This window comes from Thalassophryne amazonica, chromosome 12 (assembly GCF_902500255.1).
Source record: "Thalassophryne amazonica chromosome 12, fThaAma1.1, whole genome shotgun sequence".
NCBI lineage: Eukaryota > Metazoa > Chordata > Actinopteri > Batrachoidiformes > Batrachoididae > Thalassophryne > Thalassophryne amazonica.
In genome coordinates this window covers 71,832,424-71,856,286 of record NC_047114.1, presented here as the reverse complement: position 1 = coordinate 71,856,286, position 23,863 = coordinate 71,832,424, and the positions used below count along the sequence as shown (strand labels likewise).

The window sequence follows — 23,863 nt, the reverse complement described above, 5'->3', positions numbered from 1 at the left end:
GCACAACCTTTTTACTTGATCCTATACCAACAAAACTGTTTAAGGACCTGTGGCCCATTCTTGGACCAACTGTGCTGGAAATTATAAATCTCTCATTAACTTCTGGATCTGTTCCTAAATGTTTCAAGTCTGCAGTGATTAAACCATTACTTAAGAAATCCAATCTCGACCCTAGTGTATTGAAGAATTATAGACCGATATCAAATCTATCATTTTGTTCTAAAATCCTGGAAAAAGTGGTTTCGCGACAGCTCGTGACTACCTCACTGAGAATAATCTTTTTGAGCCACTGCAGTCTGCTTTTAGAAAATATCACTCCACAGAGACAGCACTTACTAAAGTAGTGAATGACCTTTTGCAAGCAATGGACTCAGATACCACTACCTTGGTGCTGCTGGATCTTAGTGCTGCGTTTGATACTGTGGATCATCATATTTTACTCAATAGGCTGGAGAATCACTTTGGGATTACTGGAACTGCTCTTGCATGGTTGACGTCATACCTGTCCGTCATACCTGTGTATTGTGTAATGGCACCTCCTCTGATCGTAGGGACATGAAGTTTGGGGTTCCGCAGGGATCCGTTTTAGGCCCCCTGCTTTTTTCCCTTTATGTAGCACCCCTTGGGAATATACTGCGACGCTTTGGGATTCCCTTTCATTGCTATGCTGATGACACTCAATTGTACATGCCAATAACTGCTGGTAATCTCATTCACATAAAATCTTTGGAAGATTGCCTTGCATCAGTAAGAAGTTGGATGTCTAGTACCTTCCTACTTTTCAATTCTGATAAGACTGAAGTTATGGTTCTTGGTCCAGCGAGGTATCGGCATCAATTTGATCAGCTAGCACTTAGCTTAGGTTCGTGTGTTATACATCATACGGATAAAGTGAGGAACCTTGGAGTAATTTTTGATCCTACGTTGTCCTTTGATCTCCACATTAGAGACATTACGAGGACTGCTTTCTTCCATTTGCGAAATATAGCGAAGATTCGTCCCATCCTGTCTATGGCTGATGCTGAGGCTTTGATTCATGCATTTATCTCTTCTAGATTGGACTATTGTAATGCTCTATTTTCTGGCTTACCGCAGTCCAGGATTAGGGGTCTTCAACTGGTTCAAAACGCTGCTGCCAGACTTTGACACAAAGCAGAAAGTTTGACCACATTATGCCCGTTTTGGCATCCCTGCACTGGCTTCCTGTTCCTGCAAGATCGGATTTTTAAGTACTGTTATTAGTTTATAAAACTGTTCATGGACTTGCACCTCCCTATCTGGCTGACCTGGTAAGCCCCTATGTACCGGCTCGGGCCCTGTGTTCTCAGGGTGCAGGACTTCTGTGTGTTCCCAGGGTGAATAAAAAGTCTGCCGGTCACAGAGCTTTCTCCTACCGTGCCCCAGGTCTGTGGAACGATCTCCTGGCACACATTCGGCAGTCGGATACTGTGGAGACTTGTAGTCACGTTTAAAGACTCATTTGTTTTCCCTGTTTTATCATTAGTGTTATGATGTGTTTTGTTCTTGTATTCTTTTATGGTCATCTTTTTATTGTGTTTTACATTTTAATTGTTTTTTTTTTATGTTGTGTGAAGCACCTTGAGACAATTCATCATGAATTGGCGTTATATAAATTAAGAAATTTGAATTTGAATTTTAGTCCTTATTCTCATAGTACTTCCAGCTCTTACTTTTTGAAGAATTGTACAGTACTGATTTTCATTATTTCCATCCTAAAATATAAATTCAGAATAAGGTATTTTCATAAATGAATGTAAAGTGAATAATTTGGAGTTGATGGATAGATGAACATATAACATCAGCAGTCTCGAGCCTCCGATTTGTCATGTGGCAAACTGCTGCAGGACATTTTATGTGTTCTTTTCAAGAAAATCCTGCTATTTGGCATTTACATGAGATGGTTCATTTTGCATTGATTTCAACATGTATTTTAAATTTGGTGCTTCACATCAGGCCTACAATTACTCAGACTGAGTAATTGTGGTAACTGTTGACCTGCTCAGATTTCGATGTTCCCTTGTGACTACTTTGTTTAATGTTGATGAATCACATCACTGATTCCATTTTTACAGTTCTTTGAAGATGTTGTGCAGCCCTGCAACCTCAGATTTTCATACACATATTGCTACACATACTACTACCTATTTTTCTATCTCTACCCTGCCCCAGACCTACTCCTACTCATATTATACCCCGAGTTCTAAATCTATCACTGCCCCTATGCCTTTCCTCCAATGAAGTGCTTCCTTTGTGTTTTCTGTTGCACATCATTTCTTTTTAGCATGCACAAACACCAAAAGTACCAGTTATGTACATGCCTGTCTATATCTACTTCTTACAGTCCTTCTATGTCTATCCTAACCTTAAATGTACATCAACATCTACTCTTGGTACTACACTAACTACACAATGAGCCCAAACTCTACTTCTACACTTAGACCTATGCTTCTACCTCTCGTACTCCTAATATTACCTTTAACCAGCCAAAAATCTACCTCAAGATCTACTCCAAGTACAGCTGCTTCCTCTACTGCCATCTTTAAATTTGCTTCCATAACTAAATCGTAAATGGACGCATTTATATAGCGCTTTTCCATCTGCATCAGACGCTCAAACTGCTTTACAATAATGCCTCACATTCACCCCATGTCAGGGGTGCTGGCATACAAGGTACTCACTACACACTGGGAGCATCTAGGGTATTAAGGACCTTGCCCAAGGGCCCTTAGTGATTTTCCGGTCAGGTTGGGATTTGAACTGAGGATACTCTGGTCTCAAGTCCAACACTTTAACCACTAGACCATCACCTCCCCGGCACAAACTCTGCCTCTACTACTCTTGCCGCTAGTTCTACATAGCATCTTCTGGTTAGGACAGGGAGTATGTACTTGTACCACAGATCTCTGCACTCACCACACTATAGAACTGTCCTGGGTCCTGATTGGCAACCACACAGACCAGTGTCACAGACCGAACGGTCCCCCCATAAAAATTTATCCGCCCTGCTTTCACTGTGCATGTGTCATTTGGACTACAGCAGCTAGTCTGAGACTGAGTCTCTACACCCAAAGTGATCAAAGGGAAGAATGTGATTATTAACCATCAGATGACAAAGTAAACCTCTTAAATCATTCTAAAGTCAGTTTTAAGCAGAAACGAGGAGATAATTGGTGAGTCACTACTGACGCTTTGAAATGACGGAGGCACAGTGAACGCAGCAGGAGCAGCTCATCTGGCTGCTGCGCTCTGATCCCTTCTGCCATCTTTTATTATGAAATTATTCTGAATTTATGTGGAAATGATTGTTGTACGAAAGCTTCAGATATCTGTCACTGCGATAGATGATTAGTGGGGAGGCATAGCAAAACAATTGTTCGTTTTGCGATAAAAGCGTGGAATTTGGCACACATATTCTAAATTAACTAATGTTTATTTTCAGATATGGAGCCATCCTGTCTATGACTGAATGTTCTGGAGTTATGGGGTAAAAATGGCAAACATTTTTTACCAGTATTGGAGCGACTTTAGCGTTTGACCCCTGTACAAACTGAAACTGACCTTTGTCACCATTTTTGCTGTTTTTACCCCATAACTCCATGGGGAGTGATCAAATGGGAGGGGGGCGCAAAAAACATACACACGTGTTGTGGGGGGAGCTGACACTCTGCAACTTCACAGTTGTGGGGACACTTAGATAAATTTCACCGCCAGCGCGACAGTGATCGTCTGCTGACTGTTTTTGTGCTAATAGCGCAAATGGCCACACATTTTCTAAGTGCCAAGCGAGCGGTGTTAGATGTTCGTGTGTGTCACCTGGAATTTGGCCAACACCTGCTGTGAGAGGGGTCGAATGGTCTCTCACAGCACACACTCTGTCTTCCAGCCTGTGTTGTGTGCAAATAGTTGTAGCAACAGGTGCACGAGGCATTGGAGGCAGCTCTGACTTTACATGTACTGCATACGATTCCTGCTTCATGCGCAATTCGTGTACAGTTTGACCACATTCGTACTATGTGTGAAGGGGCCCTTAACCTTGTCCAGACCCAGTGTCGACTTGGAGGCATTTGGGTTGAACCATCACACAGTGGAAATGTTTATTGTGGTCACACAAATCAATATTCCAAAAATGGAAGCTATGTGTTCTGGACCAAGGATGAAGTGGACCATCCAGACTGCTGTCAGCAACAAATCCAAAAGCCAGGGTATAACATGGTATAAGGTTATATCAGTAAACTTGGCAAAGATAATTTACATTTCTGTGATGGCAGCAATAATGCAGCAAAGCACATTGATATTTTAGAGTAACATATGATGACTTGAAGAAGACATCTTTTCCCTGGATGTCCAAACATTTTTCACTAAAATGCTGCAAAACCACATTCTGCATGCATTACAAATGCACCGAGTTCTCCCTTAAAATAATAATTTGCAGTTTCTTTTATATGTTTTAAATTAGCGCGTTGGCACAGTGGGACATGTCTGCACTTACAAAGTAGATCTTTTGTTTTAATGCTATTTATGATGCCTCGTTGTTGATCACATGGTCTTGCTGGGCATAGAAATAGAGACTGGAATGGACGACACGTGACTAGCGGCGTGCCACATCGTGGCCATTACTAAGGGTGGAGAGGCCAGCTTGACCCTGTTAAACAGAAGCGAAATGAGGGGAAAAAAGGCAGCCAGTGCTTCACCATCAACTGCACCAACTACAAAAACAAATTCCTGAATACTAAAGTGAACCGTACAAGAGCCTTAATGTAATTATGTAAAACAAATGTCTATTTTAAAGTCATTATGTCGCAATTTAATATTGATATACTAATCCATTTATTGTGGGCAGTCTAAGGCACACCTGTGCACTAATCATGGTGTCTAATCAGCATCTTGATATGGCACACCTGTGAGGTGGGATGGATTATCTCAGCAAAGGAGAAGTGCTCACTGTCACAGATTTAGACTGGTTTGTGAACAATATTTGACGGAAATGGTGATATTGTGTATGTGGAAAAAGTTTTAGATCTTTGAGTTCATCTCATACAAAATGGGAGCAAAACCAAAAGTGTTGCGTTTATATTTTTGTTGAGTGTACTTGCAGTTGTTGTTTAATATGATATGTACATGGTGATCACAAGTGGCATTTAAATTTTAACAGTGTGGTTGGAGGGGATGGAGGAGGTACTTTTTACTCTGAGGGTCAAAAGTCATAAATTCTGAATGGCTTTATATCTACTTGTATTGTTGTCATTAAAAGACTAGCAATAATATTACAGTGGAAAAAGTAGCAAAGTAAATGACCACAATGGCCAGGCATACTAGTTCAGATTTATAATCTTAATACATAAGGATTTTTCATTCAGGCATGTATGGGTTCATTAGAGCTTTTAATCAGCTTGAATACAACTTAGAAGGCTTCATTTATAAAAATCCATCGAGAATTATGATGACAGGAAAAAAAAAACATCACAGTAAATGAACAAAATGGCATATTTTCCCCAAATTTCCACACTTTAGATAAAACTTTTTTTTTTCTACCCACACATGTATGGGTTCATTAGAAAGAGCAATTAAAGGGCTTTAAAACAATCCATCCATCTTCTACCAATTAGTCCAATTAAGGGTCGCGGGGGGCTGGAGCCTATCCCAGCAGTCATAGGACGTGAGGCGGGGTACACCCAGGACGGGACGCCAGTCTGTCGCAGGACCACAAATAGACAAACAAACAGACACACCCACACCTAAGGACAATTTTAAAGATTCCAATCCACCTAACCCGCATGTCTTTGGATGTGGGAGGAAACCGGAGCACCCGGAGGAAACCCACGCAAACACGGGGAGAACATGCAAACTCCACACAGAAAGGCCACAGGAATTGAACCCATGACCTTCTCGCTGTGAGGCAACAGTGCTAACCACTAAGCCACCGTGCTGCCCGCTTTAAACAAGCCTACTTTTATTAAAATCTGTTAACAAATAGCGACAATAGAGGGAGGAAAGCAGCACAGTTTGTCATCATTTCCCCAAATTTCTGCATTTACATAAAAGTTTTTTTTCACCCACACATGCATAGGTTTATTGGAAAGAGCTTTCAGATGGCTTTAAAACAAGCCTACATTTATTAAAATCGTTAGAAATAGCGACGCTAGTGCAAAAAAAAAAAAAAAAAAAAGCGGTCAGTTTATTACTGATGATCTGCACATCTCCACCCTTAGTAATGGCGCCTTCCTGTCCTGAACGCACGTCCATTCCAGTCTATATTTCCATGCTGCTGGCCACCAAGCCTATTGTTGCTATTATACCGCCAGTTAATAAATAAATAAAATAAAATAAAATAAAATAAAATAAAATAAAATAAAATAAAATAAAATAAAATAAAATAAAATAAAATAAAATAAAATAAAATAAAATAAAATAAAATAAAATAAAATCACATACAACTTTTGTTTTGAAATGCTGTTTAACCGGAAGCGCTTGCTGGGCGGAGTCAATCCTTTTTACTTCCGTGTTGTGCAACGAGCTGCTGTTACTACACAATGAAAATATTTACTTTTTTATTATTAATTTTTGCGTTTATGTTCGCAGACTGCGTCAATATTGAGGTGAGGAGATATATGTTAACATGTGCCTGTGGATATTCACCGAACGTTTTTATTTTATCCGAAGTGCCATTCTTATGATAGTTTTGCTAGCTTGTACGGAAGAAAAAAATAAATCCAGTTTTAATTGTCGTTCTTGTTCTTAGGAAACCACTGGGCAGTTCTTCAGCAGTGGGCATACTAACAACTGGGTAGTTCTGGTGAGAATTTATGGACATACATCTTTTAAAGGCTCTGAATGGGAGCAGCATGGGTGTGTTTGGGCTCAATATGATTTGTTATTTGTGATTTATTGATACACAGGTGTGTACATCCAGATTCTGGTTCAACTATCGCCATGTAGCCAATACTCTGTCTGTGTACAGAAGTGTTAAGAGACTGGGCATCCCTGGACAGGTAGCTGCGAGAAACTACTCAACTCTGTTTCAGCACACAGTAATGAGATCAGTGATGTCAGTGGAATGTTTGAATAATTTGCTTGTCACGTTTGATCTCAAATGTTGCATACTGACGAGTCATCTCACGCACTACTTCTATTTAGAATCTACAGTGCATGTGGAAAGTATTCACAGAGCTTCACTTTTTCTACATTTCTATCATACAGTCTTATTCCAAAATGGATTATTTTTTTTAAACTCAAATTCTGCTACATTACCCCATATGACAATGTGAAAGTGTTTTTTTTTTTTTTTTGTAAATTTATTAAAAATAAAATCACTAAAATCATATGTACATAAGCATTCACAGCCTTTGCCATGAAGCTCAAAATTAAGCCCAAGCTGCATCCTGTTTCCACTGATCATCCTTGAGATGTTTCTACAGCTTAATTGGAGTCCACCTGAGGTAAATTGATATGGACATGATTTGAAAAAGGCACACGCCTGTCTACATACAAGGTCCCACAGTTGACAGTGTATGTCAGAGCACAAACCAAGCATGAAGTCAAAGGAATTGTCTGTAGCCCTCCTAGACAGGATTTTCTCAAGGCACAAATCTGGGGAAGGGTACAGAAACACTTCTGCTGCTTTGAAAGGTCACAATGAACACAGTGGCCTCAATCATCTGTAAAAGGAAAACAGTTGGGATCCACCAGGACTCTTCCCAGAGCTGGCCACCTGTCCAAACTGAGTGATCGGTGTGAAGGGCCTTAGTCAGGGAGGTGACCAAGAACCTGGTAGTTACTGTGTCAGAATTTCAACAGTGCTCTATGGAGTGATTAGAACCTTCGAGAAGGACAACCATCTCTGCAGCAATTCACTAATCAGGCCTATATGGTAGAGTGGCCAGACAGAAGCCACTCCTTAATAAAAGGCACATGGCAACCCACCTGAAGACTCCCAAACCATAAGAAACAAAATTCTCTGGTCTAATGAAACGATTGAACTCTTTGACGTGAATACCAGGCATCGTGTTTGTAGGAAACCAGGCACCATCCCTACAGTGAAGCAAGGCGGTGGCAAAAACCATGCTGTGGCGATGTTATCAACAGCAGGAACTGTGAGACTAGTCATGATTGAGGGAAAGATGAATGCAGCAATGTACAGAGACATCCTAGATGAAAATCTGCTCCAGAGTGCTCTTGACCTCAGACTGGGTGATGGTTCATCTTTCAGCAGGAAAATGTCCTTAAGCACACAGCCAAGATATCAAAGGAGTGGCTTCAGGACAACTCTGTGAATGTCCTTGAGTGACCCAGGTAGAGCCCAGACCTGAATCCGATTGAACGTCTCTGGAGGGATCTGAAAATGGCTGTGCACTGATGCTCTCCATCCAGCCTGATGGAGCTTGAGAGATGCTGCAAATAGGAATGGGCAAAGCTGCCCAAAGATAGGTGCACCAAGCTTGTGGCATCATATTCAAGAAGACTTGAGGCTGTAATAGGGCAGCTTAGTCTCGTTTGAACCCCTGCATGAAATCGAGGGATTTGACCACTTCCAGGGGACAGCCTGCCATTGCTCAATACAAACACAGCATTACCTTTAACGGAAAAATGGTGTACTGTTTTGTTTTCGGCTGCAATCACCGAAGCAGTCGCGAATAGTGCCGTCTTTTTCCTTTCCCAGTGGAGAAGGGAAGATGAGGCAAATGGGAGAGATCGTGTTGGTAGGTTTTAGCTTGCACATCTTGACAGAGTAGCTGCGTTCTCTCGCCTGCACAACCTCCACATGTTTGAGTGCTGGATCATAAACAAACCACAACACATGTCCACTTTCCACCGCATCACCGCATTTACTTTGTATTTTAACTTTGTGTGCATGTAATTTGCCCAAAATCTCAGAGAAAGTGCCATGTTTCTGATGGGGACATACGAGGGCTGTCCCTGGATGTAGAACTGTTGTGTCATATTTTAATCCTTTAGCGACCTCCCTCAAATGAGACTGTGCTGCCCAATTGCTGCCAAGGTGCATGAACGAAGTATTGAGGAAAGGGCATGAATACTTACGTACGTGTGATTTCTTAGTTTTTTAATTTTTATGAATTTGCAAACAAAACAAAACTTTTTCATATTGTCATTGTGGGGTGTTGTGAGTAGAATTTTGAGAGGGGGGAAAAAAGTATTTATTCCATTTTGAAATAAGGCTAAATTAACAAAATGTGGAAAAAGTGAAGCGCTGTGAATACTTTACAGGTGCACCGTCTAAAGCATTCATGTACCTGCTGGTATACTAAATTTGAGAAAACTTGTAGCATCATTCAATTGCATACTTTAGTGTGTGAATTGAATACCATAAGCCCCCCATCCTCCCACATCTTTCCTATGTAATTATGATGAATGCTGCCTCCTTTACTCCAACATATATGATCAGGTTCACATTTGTATTGTCTACATCTTTCCCAAGAACACTTAAAAACTCGATTACAATTGTGGACCCAAACTGCTGACACTTGGTTAATGGACAATTCAGTCCACTGACTTCAGTGTGATGGTTTTTTACTGCCATCTACTGGGCAACATTTTTTCCTTTGATTTCTAGAAGATTGAGAAAACCACAACCTGCCTGACACTGTTCTCTCCATTAACCAGACTGTCTACATGAATTATCACAGTCATGTGCAGGGCAGCAAGGTGTTTGTCACTCGTACCTCACAGCATGAAGGTTTGAGGTTCAAATCCACCTGTTCCTTTCTACGTTGCTCTGTCTGTGTGGGTTTCCTTTGGGCACTCCAGTTTCCTCATACTATTAAAAAAAACTTGCTTGTTAGGTTTGTTCTCCTAACACAGCCAGCGACCAGGGCAATTCAGTGCAATTTATTTCATTTATATGGCACTGTGTGAAGATCTGGAGTTGGTCCCTGGGTGCTCCTCAGTCAGTTACCCACTGCTAGTATTGGATTCATATTGTTTCAGAAATGTATGATTGGGATGGGTTAAACACAGAGACACATTTTCCCTAAGGGGATTAATAAAATATGAATTATTATTAGTCATAGGTTTATGGTTGAAGTTACACAGCAATGAGTAAGAAATAAATTTACCAAACACCATTTATTACAAAGAAGATGACATTGACCATTTTTTCTAGCCGTCATGTTTTCTGTCAAACTGTGGTCCAAAATAGTAATTTAATGTTTTGTATCTTTTAAAGGTAGCTATGTCTTGAAGCAGTCCTGAGGAAATTCCTACAAACAAAATGTATATAAAGAAATTCAGTAGTGACCTGATCTAAAAGTGAACCAAAGATAATTACTCCCAACTGAAAAGCACAGTCAATTTGAAGAGATGCAAAGGTAGTGAGAATACACCTCTATGTATAACAGGTTGATAATGCTGGCCTGTAGCCAGGGGAGGTTTGGATGAACTGCCCAATTTTGCCGCAATTTTTGTATTGGTGCCTGTTCGGGGTCTCTACCCGATCACAGTATTATCGAAGTACTAGTAGAACACATTCATGCACCTGTAATCCCTCCCTGTGTTTACATTAGCCTTTGATGCCACAAGCTGTGTGAGGACACAGAGAGCAAAGAGCAGAGTGCAGAGTTTCCGAACATATTTGTAAACTTTTCTTTCAAACTCTGTGCCACTCTGTGAGTGTCCTTGCAGTGGTTAACTAAAAACACAACTGGAGACGTGTGACGTGTTAGAACAAATGCTAATGCTCCCCCCCCCCCCCCCCAAAAAAAATGCCTAAAGTCTTTTTCTGGGGACGGCATGAAGCAAAAAACACTGATAAAAACCTAATTACCTCTTAAGTAGGTCATACTTTCCACATAAAGACACAACTGCCCCATGTAAACCAGGGGTGAATCCAGATGGAAACAGGATTGTGTGTGTGTGTGTGTGTGTGTGTGTGTGTGTTGTGTGTGGTGTGTGTGTGTGTGTGTGTGTGTGTGTGTGTGTGTGTGTGTGTGTGTGTGTGTGTGTGTGTGTGTGTGTGTGTGTGTGTGTGTGTGTGGTGGGGCGGATGTGCCCCTCATCACCCTTCAATTAAAGGTCCGCTTTTCAAGACATTTTTTCATACTAATAGAATACTACTACTCAGAGGTGGGATGAAGTCACCGTCAAGTCATTCTCAGTTCATCAATCTGCAAGTCGCAACTCAAGTCTCAAGTCAGCTTGCAAACAATTGGTGGTCATTATGACTTGAGACTTGACTTGGGACTTGCTGATTCATAACTTGAGAGTGACTTGATGGTGACTTCATCCCACCTCTGCTACTACTACTATTTATAATAATAATAATATTTTTAACAACTAGCATGTTTAAATCGGTACTACTCTGGGCCTGAGTTTTATTACAGTTCTGCACTGTTTAATTGATGAGTTATATAAAAATAAGTTTACTTAATTTAACTTTTCTGCACAACTACATAACTAATGTCTAAGCTCAGGTATTACTGGGTCTGTTTGGGGTTCTAGCTTTAAAATCAGGTCATTTAGAGTTCAGGAAGCCATAAATATGAAAATATTATGGCTGTTCAATCAATCAATCAATCAATTTTTTATATAGCGCCAAATCACAACAGTCAGTTGCCCCAAGGCGCTTTATATTGTAAGGCAAGGCCATTTGGGGGGTTAGTATGTGTTTGACAGTTGTTTGAGGTTTGATCACACATAAACTCAGTTGTCAAAGTACTATTTCTGGCTAAAGTAAAGTCCTTCCTCAGTAGACGTGATCTTCACACAGCCATTCATGCTTTCATCAGCTCTAGACTTGATTACTGTAATGCACTTTATGCTGGGGTTAACCAGTCTTCTTTTGCACGCCTCCAACTTGTGTAAAATGCTGCTGCTTGTTTTTTTAAGAATGCTTCCAGTCATTAAAAAACCCAGAATGTATCCCTGGACATCAAAATCCCAACATTTTCTGGGGGACTTCACCAACCCCTGCCAATAAAGGTCCACTTTCACCAAAAATTAACCCCTCTGGCTACGAGCCTGGAATGCGTCATTTGCGATTTGCTTTGGCTTGACATATACTCAACAAAAATATAAACGCAACACTTTTGGTTTTGCTCCCATTTTGTATGAGATGAACTCAAAGATCTAAAACTTTTTCCACATACACAATATCACCATTTCCCTCAAATATTGTTCACAAACCAGTCTAAATTTGTGATAGTGAGCACTTCTCCTTTGCTGAGATAATCCATCCTACCTCACAGGTGTGCCATATCAAGATGCTGATTAGACACCATGATTAGTGCACAAGTGTGCCTTAGACTGTCCACAATAAAAGGCCACTCTGAAAGGTGCAGTTTTGTTTTATTGGGGGGGATACCAGTATCTGGTGTGACCATCATTGCTTCATGCAGGCAGCACATCTCCTTCGCATAGAGTTGATCAGGTTGTCAATTGTGGCCTGTGGAATGTTGGTCCACTCCTCTTCAATGGCTGTGCGAAGTTGCGACGACGAACTGGAGTCAGGTCGGACCCCAATGAGGACGACGAGCATGAGATGAGCTTCCCTGAGACGTTTTCTGACAGTTTATGCAGAAATTCTTTGGTTATGCAAACGATTGTTTCAGCAGCTGTCCGAGTGGCTGGTCTCAGACCATCTTGGAGGTGAACATGCTGGATGTGGAGGTCCTGGGCTGGTGTGGTTACACATGGTCTGCGGTTGTGAGGCTGGTTGGATGTACTGCCAAATTCTCTGAACGCCTTTGGAGACGGCTTATGGTAGAGAAATGAACATTCAATACACGAGCAACAGCTCTGGTTGACATTCCTGCTGTCAGCATGCCAATTGCACGCTCCCTCAAATCTTGCAACATCTGTGGCATTGTGCTGTGTGATAAAACTGCACCTTTCAGAGTGGCCTTTTATTGTGGGCAGTCTAAGGCACACCTGTGCACTAATCATGGTGTCTAATCAGCATCTTGGTATGGCACACCTGTGAGGTGGGATGGATTATCTCAGTAAAGGAGAAGTGCTCACTATCACAGATTTAGACTGGTTTGTGAACAATATTTGAGGGAAATGGTGATTATTGTGTATGTGGAAAAAGTTTTAGATCTTTGAGTTCATCTCATACAAAATGGGAGCAAACCAAAAGTGTTGCATTTATATTTTGTTGAGTGTAGTATTAGTTATATTGACATACAGATCCAAAGCAATATAACATGACCTGCTGAATGCCGTTTAGGTCTATTCTGTGGAACTGAATGATGCTGCGGTTATTTTAATCAAACACAAAAATACATCTGAACAGATCTTGTCTGCTCTTAACTTACAAGTACAATGAGTTTTGGATAATCATATTGTTCTGGTTTTATCTCAAGATCACACATGATGACCATTAATTATATCAGCTGTTATAGCTATACAGCACTTCATTCCTTCCGTTTTGTCAGGCAGTTTAACGCCACAACTTGTATGTCAGTCCTCAACTGCATCATTAATCTTCACTTGCCTTTCTATAATAACATTGATCATCCATTGTCACTTTCCTATTTCTTTAGCCACATAGTTCTGATGCTGGCTGATGACATGGCATGTAACCATAGAAACCCAAAGCCTGCCACAGTGTTTAGCCACAAGAACATGGAGCTGAATGTGTACGGTGATGATGTGGAGGTGGACTACCGTGGATATGAGGTTTGTTGACATTGCACAGAACACTTGCATCTTACACATGCCATTACTCTCTGCAAAATACTTTTCTTGGCAAATAAACAAGTTTTATTTTCATCTGAACTGGAAGTATTGATATCTGACAGCTGAAGGCAAGTCATTCTACAAACAAACAAACCCCTACAACACATTTACTTTTTTGTTTTTTTTCTTACAATTTTGAAACTCTGCGCCAAATACTCAGTAGCCTGAACTCATTTATTCAGTCAGTTACTCTTTTAGAAAAACCATAAAGAATTTTCCTCCCTGTTCGATGCAATTTGCAGATCTCATTTACGCTCATCTAAAAGCATTTTTAGTCATGAGAACACACTTTGCACTGTGAGGCACTTGTAATGCATAATAGTAATTACAGGCGGCAGAAATTAAATGTAATTACAACACAAATGCAGTGGCTACCACACAATGAACCAAAATTGATCACACTTGTTGGTGTTGATGTGATGAAAGCAGTATTACCAAATTCAGGGCTCAGAGAGCTGCGAGTTAAAGATTAATACAGTGTATCAAAACAATCTGAGAGGCAAAGGAGGAAGACCAAGAACTTTAATTTTAGATGAAATTCAGGCCAGCTATGATAGACCAAGGCCCAGTTTCATAAAGCAGTCTCATCTTTCAGTCTACTAAACTTAATTAGTCAACTAAGGTTAGTGGCCAACATTATCGGTTCTGATCACCGTTTCACCTCAACAGCTACACTTGTAGATTAGCCGTCTTCAGTTAGTCGACGATTTCCAGGGAATAACGGCCTTGCGACGCCTCCAAGGCACAAGAGTTTTGTTTGCCTCTACTGGTGGTTGGCTCTCACTGCGGTATTGTATCACTTCCTGTTCCGGAGCACAGCGGTGTTTTTCTGTATCTGTTAGCTGTTTAATCTGCGCAGTTAGATTGATCTAGTTATCTAGGATTACGATTTGTTTCCCAGTGTAATCTTTACGTGCCTTAACTAAAGCACTCATTCTGCTGAATCACCTCTAAATTATTTACACATTATTCACTTTGCGTGGTTTTTAGGAATCCGCAAGCTTAGCGCAGATACTAGCTCTTAGCCGATTTAGCATGGCGGCTTCTCCTGTCTCTCCCGCACTTTCTGCTCTGGGTGTGAAATGTTTAGTTATTCCTCGGCCTCCTTTAGCAGTAACGGTACTTGTAATAACTGTAGCTTATTCGTAGCTTTGGAGGCCAGGCTGGGCGAATTGGAGACTCGGCTCCGCACCGTGGAAAATTCTACAGCTAGCCAGGCCCCTGTAGTCGGTGCGGACCAAGGTAGCTTAGCCGCCGTTAGTTACCCCCCTGGCAGATCCTGAGCAGCCGGGAAAGCAGGCCGACTGGGTGACTGTGAGGAGGAAGCGTAGCCCTAAACAGAAGCCCCGTGTACACCGCCAACCCGTTCACATCTCTAACCGTTTTTCCCCACTCGACGACACACCCGCCGAGGATCAAACTCTGGTTATTGGCGACTCTGTTTTGCGAAATGTGAAGTTAGCGACACCAGCAACCATAGTCAATGTCTTCCGGGGGCCAGAGCAGGTGACATTGAAGGAAATTTGAAACTGCTGGCTAAGGCTAAGCGGTAAATTTGGTAAGATTGTAATTCACGTCGGCAGTAATGACACCCGGTTACGCCAATCGGAGGTCACTAAAATTAACATTAAATCGTGTGTAACTTTGCAAAAACAATGTCGGACTCTGTAGTTTCTCTGGGCCCCTCCCCAATCAGACCGGGAGTGACATGTTTAGCCGCATGTTCTTGAATTGCTGGCTGTCTGAGTGGTGTCCAAAAAATGAGGTGGGCTTCATAGATAATTGGCAAAGCTTCTGGGGAAAACCTGGTCTTGTTAGGAGAGACGGGCATCCATCCCACTTGGATGGAGCAGCTCTCATTTCTAGAAATCTGGCCAATTTTCTTAAATCCTCCAAACCGTGACTATCCAGGGTTGGGACCAGGAAACAGAGTTGTAGTCTTACACACCTCTCTGCAGCTTCTCTCCCCCTGCCATCCCCTCATTACCCCATCCCCGTAGAGACGGTGCCTGCTCCCAGACAAAACCAGCAAAAATCTATTTAAGCATAAAAATTCAAAAAGAAAAATATATAGCACCTTCAACTGCACCACAGACTAAAACAGTTAAATGTGGTCTATTAAACATTAGGTCTCTCTCTTCTAAGTCCCTGTTGGTAAATGATATAATAATTGATCAACATATTGTTTATTCTGCCTTACAGAAACCTGGTTACAGCAGGATGATATTTAGTTTAAATGAGTCAACACCCCCGAGTCACTCTAACTGTCAGAATGCTCGTAGCACGGGCCGGGGCGGAGGATTAGCAGCAATCTTCCATTCCAGCTTATTAATTAATCAAAAACCCAGACAGAGCTTTAATTCATTTGAAAGCTTGACTCTTAGTCTTGTCCATCCAAATTGGAAGTCCCAAAAACCAGTTTTATTTGTTATTATCAGCCTCAACACTGCATTTAATCTATTATTAGACTCTATTGGCTTTGCTCAAAAAGTAAATGAGTCCACCCACCACTTTAATCATATCTTAGATCTTGTTCTGACTTATGGTATGGAAATAGAAGACTTAACAGTATTCCCTGAAAACTCCCTTCTGTCTGATCATTTCTTAAGAGAGAGAGAGAAGAGAGAGAGAGAGAGAGAGAGAGAGATAGGATTCAATGCACATTAGTGGAAATACCCTGGATTTGGTTCTCACACGTGGCCTTGCTGTCACCAACATTGACATTTTGCCTCTTGCCTCGGTGGTCTCTGACCACTCATTTATTAGGTGTGCATTTATGTTGCCACGTTTAGTGGACCGAAAGCCTTGTCTATCTCTGCGGCGATGCATTAATCCCTCAACTATGACTGAACTCGAAGCCAGACTGCCTGAAATTTTGGCTTCAGGGTTGGAGAATATTCAATCAGTGGATAGTCTTGCGGATGGCTTGAATTCAGCGCTCAAGGCTACACTGGATAAGGTTGCGCCTCCTTTTTAAGGCCACGCCTTCCCAAGGTACAGTCACCTTAGTTCAATGGTTCGGAGCGGCCCCGCCGGGGTCGGAACACGGCCCTGGCGGAGCGCCAAGAAGACAATCAAACTTGACTATCTAGAGGAAGTAAAAGTCGTAACAAGGTTTCCGTAGGTGAACCTTCGGAAGGATCATTGACCTTAGGCAGAAGGCTCAAGGTTTGGAACGGAAATGGCGTAGTTCTAAATTAGAGGTGTTCCACCTTGCATGGCATGATGCTGTCTTAGATTATAAGCAGGCACTACTGGCTACAAAGCGTGCCTATTATTCTGATTTGATCAATAAAAACAAGCATAACTCAAAGTTTTTGTTTGAAACTGTAGCATTTCTCATTCATGGACAGCCACCTGTTATTCATTTTCCCTTTTCAGCACAGGACTTCTTGGACTATTTTGAGAAGAAAATTGAGGATATTAGGTTGAGCATATCTCAGCAAGGCTTTGGTCCAACCACTGCATACTGCTATGGAGGTGGATGCTCCCACTGAGGTGTTACCCAGATTTACAGATTTTGATGGTATCTCGCTAGGTCACGCTGATGAAGCTTATGACGTCTACTAAAAGCACAACCTTTTTACTTTATCCTATACCAACAAAACTGTTTAAGGACCTGTGGCCCATTCTTGGACCAACTGTGCTGGAAATTATAAATCTCTCATTAACTTCTGGATCTGTTCCTAAATGTTTCAAGTCTGCAGTGATTAAACCATTACTTAAGAAATCCAATCTCGACCCTAGTGTATTGAAGAATTATAGACCGATATCAAATCTATCATTTTGTTCTAAAATCCTGGAAAAGTGGTTTCGCGACAGCTCGTGGACTACCTCACTGAGAATAATCTTTTTGAGCCACTGCAGTCTGCTTTTAGAAAATATCACTCCACAGAGACAGCACTTACTAAAGTAGTGAATGACCTTTTGCAAGCAATGGACTCAGATACCACTACCTTGGTGCTGCTGATTCTTAGTGCTGCGTTTGATACTGTGGATCATCATATTTTACTCAATAGGCTGGAGATCACTTTGGGATTACTTGGAACTGCTCTTGCATGGTTGACGTCATACCTGTCCCGTCATACCTGTGTATTGTGTAATGGCACCTCCTCTGATCGTAGGGAAATGAAGTTTGGGGTTCCGCGGGATCCGTTTAGGCCCCATGCTTTTTTCCCTTTATTGTAGCACCCCCTTGGAAATATACTGCGACGCTTTGGGATTCCCTTTTCATTGCTATGCGATGACACTCAATTGTACATGCAAATAACTGCTGGTAATCTCATTCACATAAACTTTGGAAGATTGCCTATGCATTCAGTAAGAAGTTGGGATGTCTAGTACTTTCCTACTTTCAATTCTGATAAGACTGAGTTTAGGGTTCTGGTCCAGCGATGTATCGGCATCAATTTGATCAGCTAGCACTTAGCTTAGGTTCGTGTGTTATACATCATACGAGTAAAGTGAGGACCTTGGAGTAATTTTGATCCTACGTTGTCCTTTGATCTCCACATTAGAGACATTACGAGGACTGCTTTCTTCCATTTGCGAAATAATAGCGAAGATTCGTCCCATCCTGTCTATGGCTGATGCTGAGGCTTTGATTCATGCATTTATCTCTTCTAGATTGGACTTTGTAATCTCTATTTTCTGGCTTACCGCAGTCCAGGATTAGGGTCTTCAACTGGTTCAAACGCTGCTGCCAGACTGTTTGACACAAAGCAGAAAGTTTGACCACATTATGCCCGTTTTGGCATCCCTGCACTGGCTTCCTGTTCCTGCAAGATCGGATTTTTAAGTACTGTTATTAGTTTATAAAACTGTTCATGGACTTGCACCTCCCTATCTGGCTGACCTGGTAAGCCCCTATGTACCGGCCTCGGGCCTGTGTTCTCAGGGTGCAGGACTTCTGTGTGTTCCCAGGGTGAATAAAAAGTCTGCCGGTCACAGAGCTTTCTCCTACCGTGCCCCAGGTCTGTGGAACGATCTCCTGGCACACATTCGGCAGTCGGATACTGTGGAGACTTGTAAGTCACGTTTAAAGACTCATTTGTTTTCCCTGTTTTATCATTAGTGTTATGATGTGTTTTTGTTCTTGTATTCTTTTATGGTCATCTTTTTATTGTGTTTTACATTTTTAATTGTTTTTTTTTTATGTTGTGTGAAGCACCTTGAGACAATTTCATCATGAATTGGCGTTATATAAATTAAGAAATTTGAATTTGAATTTTAGTCCTTATTCTCATAGTACTTCCAGCTCTTACTTTTGAAGAATTGTACAGTACTGATTTTCATTATTTCCATCCTAAAATATAAATTCAGAATAAGGTATTTTCATAAATGAATGTAAAGTGAATAATTTGGAGTTGATGGATAGATGAACATATAACATCAGCAGTCTCGAGCCTCCGATTTGTCATGTGGCAAACTGCTGCAGACATTTTTATGTGTTCTTTTCAAGAAAATCCTGCTATTTGGGCATTTACATGAGATGGTTCATTTGCATTGATTTCAACATGTATTTTAAATTTGGTGCTTCACATCAGGCCTACAATTACTCAGACTGAGTAATTGTGGTAACTGTTGACCTGCTCAGATTTCGATGTTCCCTTGTGACTACTTTGTTTAATGTTGATGAATCACATCACTGATTCCATTTTTACAGTTCTTTGAAGATGTTGTGCAGCCCTGCAACCTCAGATTTTCATACACATATTGCTACACATACTACTACCTATTTTTCTATCTCTACCCTGCCCCAGACCTACTCCTACTCATATTATACCCCGAGTTCTAAATCTATCACTGCCCCTATGCCTTTCCTCCAATGAAGTGCTTCCTTTGTGTTTTCTGTTGCACATCATTTCTTTTTAGCATGCACAAACACCAAAAGTACCAGTTATGTACATCAACATCTACTCTTGGTACTACACTAACTACACAATGAGCCCAAACTCTACTTCTACAGATTAGACCTATGTCTTCTACCTCTCTACTCCTAATATTACCTTTAACCAGCCAAAATCTACCTCAAGATCTACTCCAAGTAAAGCTGCTTCCTCTACTGCCATCTTTAAAGTTGCTTCCATAACATAAATCGTAATGGACTGCATTTATATAGAGCTTTTCCATCTGCATCAGACGCTCAAACTGCTTTACCATAATGCCTCACATTCACCCCCATGTCAGGGTGCGGGCATACAAGGTACTCACTACACACTGGGAGCATCTAGGGTATTAAGGACCTTGCCCAAGGGCCCTTAGTGATTTTCCGGTCAGGTTGGGATTTGAACGAGGATACTCTGGTCTCAAGTCCACCTTTAACCACCTAGACCTCACCTCCCCGGCACAAACTCTGCCTCTACTACTCTTGCCGCTAGTTCTACATAGCATCTTCTGGTTAGGACAGGAGTATGTACTTGTACCACAGATCTCTGCACTCACCACACTATAGAACTGTCCTGGGTCCTGATTGGCAACCACACAGACCAGTGTCACAGACCGAACGGTCCCCCCATAAAAATTTATCCGCCCTGCTTTCACTGTGCATGTGTCATTTGGACTACAGCAGCTAGTCTGAGACTGAGTCTCTACACCCAAAGTGATCAAAGGGAAGAATGTGATTATTAACCATCAGATGACAAAGTAAAACCTCTTAAATCATTCTAAAGTCAGTTTTAAGCAGAAACGAGGAGATAATTGGTGAGTCACTACTGACGCTTTGAAATGACGGAGGCACAGTGAACGCAGCAGGAGCAGCTCATCTGGCTGCTGCGCTCTGATCCCTTCTGCATCTTTTATTATGAAATTATTCTGAATTATGTGGAAATGATTGTTGTACGAAAGCTTCAGATATCTGTCACTGCGAATAGATGATTAGTGGGAGGCATAGCAAAACAATTGTTCGTTTTGCGTAAAAGCGTGAATTTGGCACACATATTCAAATTAACTAATGTTTTTATTTTCAGATAGGGAGCCATCCTGTCTATGACTGAATGTTCTGTAGTTATGGGGTAAAATGGCAAACATTTTTACCAGTATTGGAGCGACTTAGCGTTTGACCCCTTACAAACTGAAACTGACCTTTGTCCCATTTTTGCTGGTTTTTACCCCATAACCTCCATGGGTGAGTGATCAAATGGGAGGGGGGCGCAAAAACATACACACGTGTTGTGGGGGGAGCTGACACTCTGCAACTTCACAGTTGTTGGGACACTTAGATAAATTTCACCGCCAGCGCGACAGTGATCGTCTGCTGACTGTTTTTGTGTCTAATAGCGCAAATGGCCACACATTTTCTAAGTGGCCCAAGCGAGCGGTGTTAGATGTTCGTGTGTGTCACCTGGAATTTGGCCAACACCTGCTGTGAGAGGGGTCGAATGGTCTCTCACAGCACACACTCTGTCTTTCCAGCCTGTGTTGTGTGCAAATAGTTGTAGCAACAGGTGCACGAGCATTGGAGGCAGCTCTGACTTTACATGTACTGCATACGATTCCTGCTTCATGCGCAATTCGTGTACAGTTTGACCACATTCGTACTATGTGTGAAGGGGCCCTTAACCTTGTCCAGACCCAGTGTCGACTTGGAGGCATTGGGTTGAACCATCACACAGTGGAAATGTTATTGTGGTCACACAAATCAATATTCCAAAAATGGAAGCTATGTGTTCTGGACCAAGGATGAAGTGGACCATCCAGACTGCTGTCAGCAACAAATCCAAAAGCCAGGGTATAACATGGTATAAGGTTATATCAGTAAACTTGGCAAAGATAATTTACATTTCTGTATGGCAGCAATAATGCAGCAAAGCACATTGATATTTTAGAGTAACATATGATGACTTGAAGAAGACATCTTTTCCCTGGATGTCCAAACATTTTTCACTAAAATGCTGCAAAACCACATTCTGCATGCATTACAAATGCACCGAGTTCTCCCTTAAAATAATAATTTGCAGTTTCTTTTATTGTTTTAAATTAGCGCGTTGGCACAGTGGGACATGTCTGCACTTACAAAGTAGATCTTTTGTTTTAATGCTATTTATGATGCCTCGTTGTTGATCACATGGTCTTGCTGGGCATAGAAATAGAGACTGGAATGGACGACACTGACTAGCGGCGTGCCACATCGTGGCCATTACTAAGGGTGGAGAGGCCAGCTTGACCCTGTTAAACAGAAGCGAAATGAGGGGAAAAAAGGCAGCCAGTGCTTCACCATCAACTGCACCAACTACAAAAACAAATTCCTGAATACTAAAGTGAACCGTACAAGAGCCTTAATGTAATTATGTAAAACAATATGTCTATTTTAAAAGTCATTATGTCGCAATTTAATATTGATATACTAATCCATTTATTGTGGGCAGTCTAAGGCACACCTGTGCACTAATCATGGTGTCTAATCAGCATCTTGATATGGCACACCTGTGAGGTGGGATGGATTATCTCAGCAAAGGAGAAGTGCTCACTGTCACAGATTTAGACTGGTGTTTGTGAACAATATTTGACGGAAATGGTGATATTGTGTATGTGGAAAAAGTTTTAGATCTTTGAGTTCATCTCATACAAATGGGAGCAAAACCAAAAGTGTTGCGTTTATATTTTTGTTGAGTGTACTTGCAGTTGTGTTTAATATGATATTACATGGTGATCACAAGTGGCATTTAAATTTTAACAGTGTGGTTGGAGGGGATGGAGGAGGTACTTTTTACTCTGAGGGTCAAAAGTCATAAATTCTGAATGGCTTTATATCTACTTGTATTGTTGTCATTAAAAGACTAGCAATAATATTACAGTGGAAAAAGTAGCAAAGTAAATGACCACAATGGCCAGGCATACTAGTTCAGATTTATAATCTTAATACATAAGGATTTTTCATTCAGGCATGTATGGGTTCATTAGAGCTTTTAATCAGCTTGAATACAACTTAGAAGGCTCATTTATAAAATCCATCGAGAATTATGATGACAGGAAAAAAAAAACATCACAGTAAATGAACAAAATGGCATATTTTCCCCAAATTTCCACACTTTAGATAAAACTTTTTTTTTCTACCCACACATGTATGGGTTCATTAGAAAGAGCAATTAAAGGGCTTTAAAACAATCCATCCATCTCTACCAATTAGTCCAATTAAGGGTCGCGGGGGGCTGGAGCCTATCCCAGCAGTCATAGGACGTGAGGCGGGGTACACCCAGGACGGGACGCCAGTCTGTCGCAGGACCACAAATAGACAAACAAACAGACACACCCACACCTAAGGACAATTTTAAAGATTCCAATCCACCTAACCCGCATGTCTTTGGATGTGGGAGGAAACCGGAGCACCCGGAGGAAACCCACGCAAACACGGGGAGAACATGCAAACTCCACACAGAAAGGCCACAGGAATTGAACCCATGACCTTCTCGCTGTGAGGCAACAGTGCTAACCACTAAGCCACCGTGCTGCCCGCTTTAAAACAAGCCTACTTTTATTAAAATCTGTTAACAAATAGCGACAATAGAGGGAGGAAAGCAGCACAGTTTGTCATCATTTCCCCAAATTTCTGCATTTTACATAAAAGTTTTTTTTCACCCACACATGCATAGGTTTATTGGAAAGAGCTTTCAGATGGCTTTAAAACAAGCCTACATTTATTAAAATCCGTTAAGAAATAGCGACGCTAGTGCAAAAAAAAAAAAAAAAAAAAAAAAGCGGTCAGTTTATTACTGATGATCGGCACATCTCCACCCTTTAGTAATGGCGCCTTCCTGTCCTGAACGCACGTCCATTCCAGTCTATATTTCCATGCTGCTGGCCACCAAGCCTATTGTTGCTATTATACCGCCCAGTTAATAAAATAAAATAAAATAAATAAAATAAAATAAATAAAATAAAATAAAATAAAATAAATAAATAAAATAAAATAAAATAAAATAAAATAAAATAAAATAAATAAATAAAATAAATAAAATAAAATCACATACAACTTTTGTTTTGAAATGCTGTTTAACCGGAAGCGCTTGCTGGCGGAGTCAATCCTTTTACTTCCGTGTTGTGCAACGAGCTGCTGTTACTACACAATGAAAATATTTACTTTTTTATTATTAATTTTTGCGTTTATGTTCGCAGACTGCGTCAATATTGAGGTGAGGAGATATATGTTAACATG

At 41.1% G+C, this 23,863-nt stretch overlaps 2 protein-coding genes and 1 long non-coding RNA gene across 3 annotated transcripts in view; 2 read left to right on the top strand and 1 right to left on the bottom strand.

The window, feature by feature from the left end:
- ak5 (adenylate kinase 5) overlaps window positions 1-1,880 on the bottom strand; it is a 294,513-nt gene extending 292,633 nt beyond the window's left edge. Inside the window, 1 exon segment of the mRNA XM_034183075.1 lies at window positions 1,869-1,880. The gene's annotated coding sequence lies outside the window, so the exon portion shown is untranslated.
- A 4,616-nt stretch (window positions 1,881-6,496) lies between these two features.
- On the top strand, window positions 6,497-6,985 carry LOC117521070. Its single transcript, XR_004563877.1, has 3 exons — window positions 6,497-6,617; window positions 6,761-6,814; window positions 6,918-6,985. It is a non-coding gene; the product is annotated as an uncharacterized LOC117521070 (long non-coding RNA).
- A 16,759-nt stretch (window positions 6,986-23,744) lies between these two features.
- The window catches only part of pigk (phosphatidylinositol glycan anchor biosynthesis, class K), a 43,886-nt gene continuing 43,767 nt past the window's right edge, over window positions 23,745-23,863 (top strand). The window contains exon 1 of the mRNA XM_034182599.1: window positions 23,745-23,840. Within this exon, the coding sequence (XP_034038490.1) occupies window positions 23,775-23,840 (66 nt within the window). The 5' untranslated portion in view covers window positions 23,745-23,774. The remainder of the gene's footprint in view (window positions 23,841-23,863) is intronic.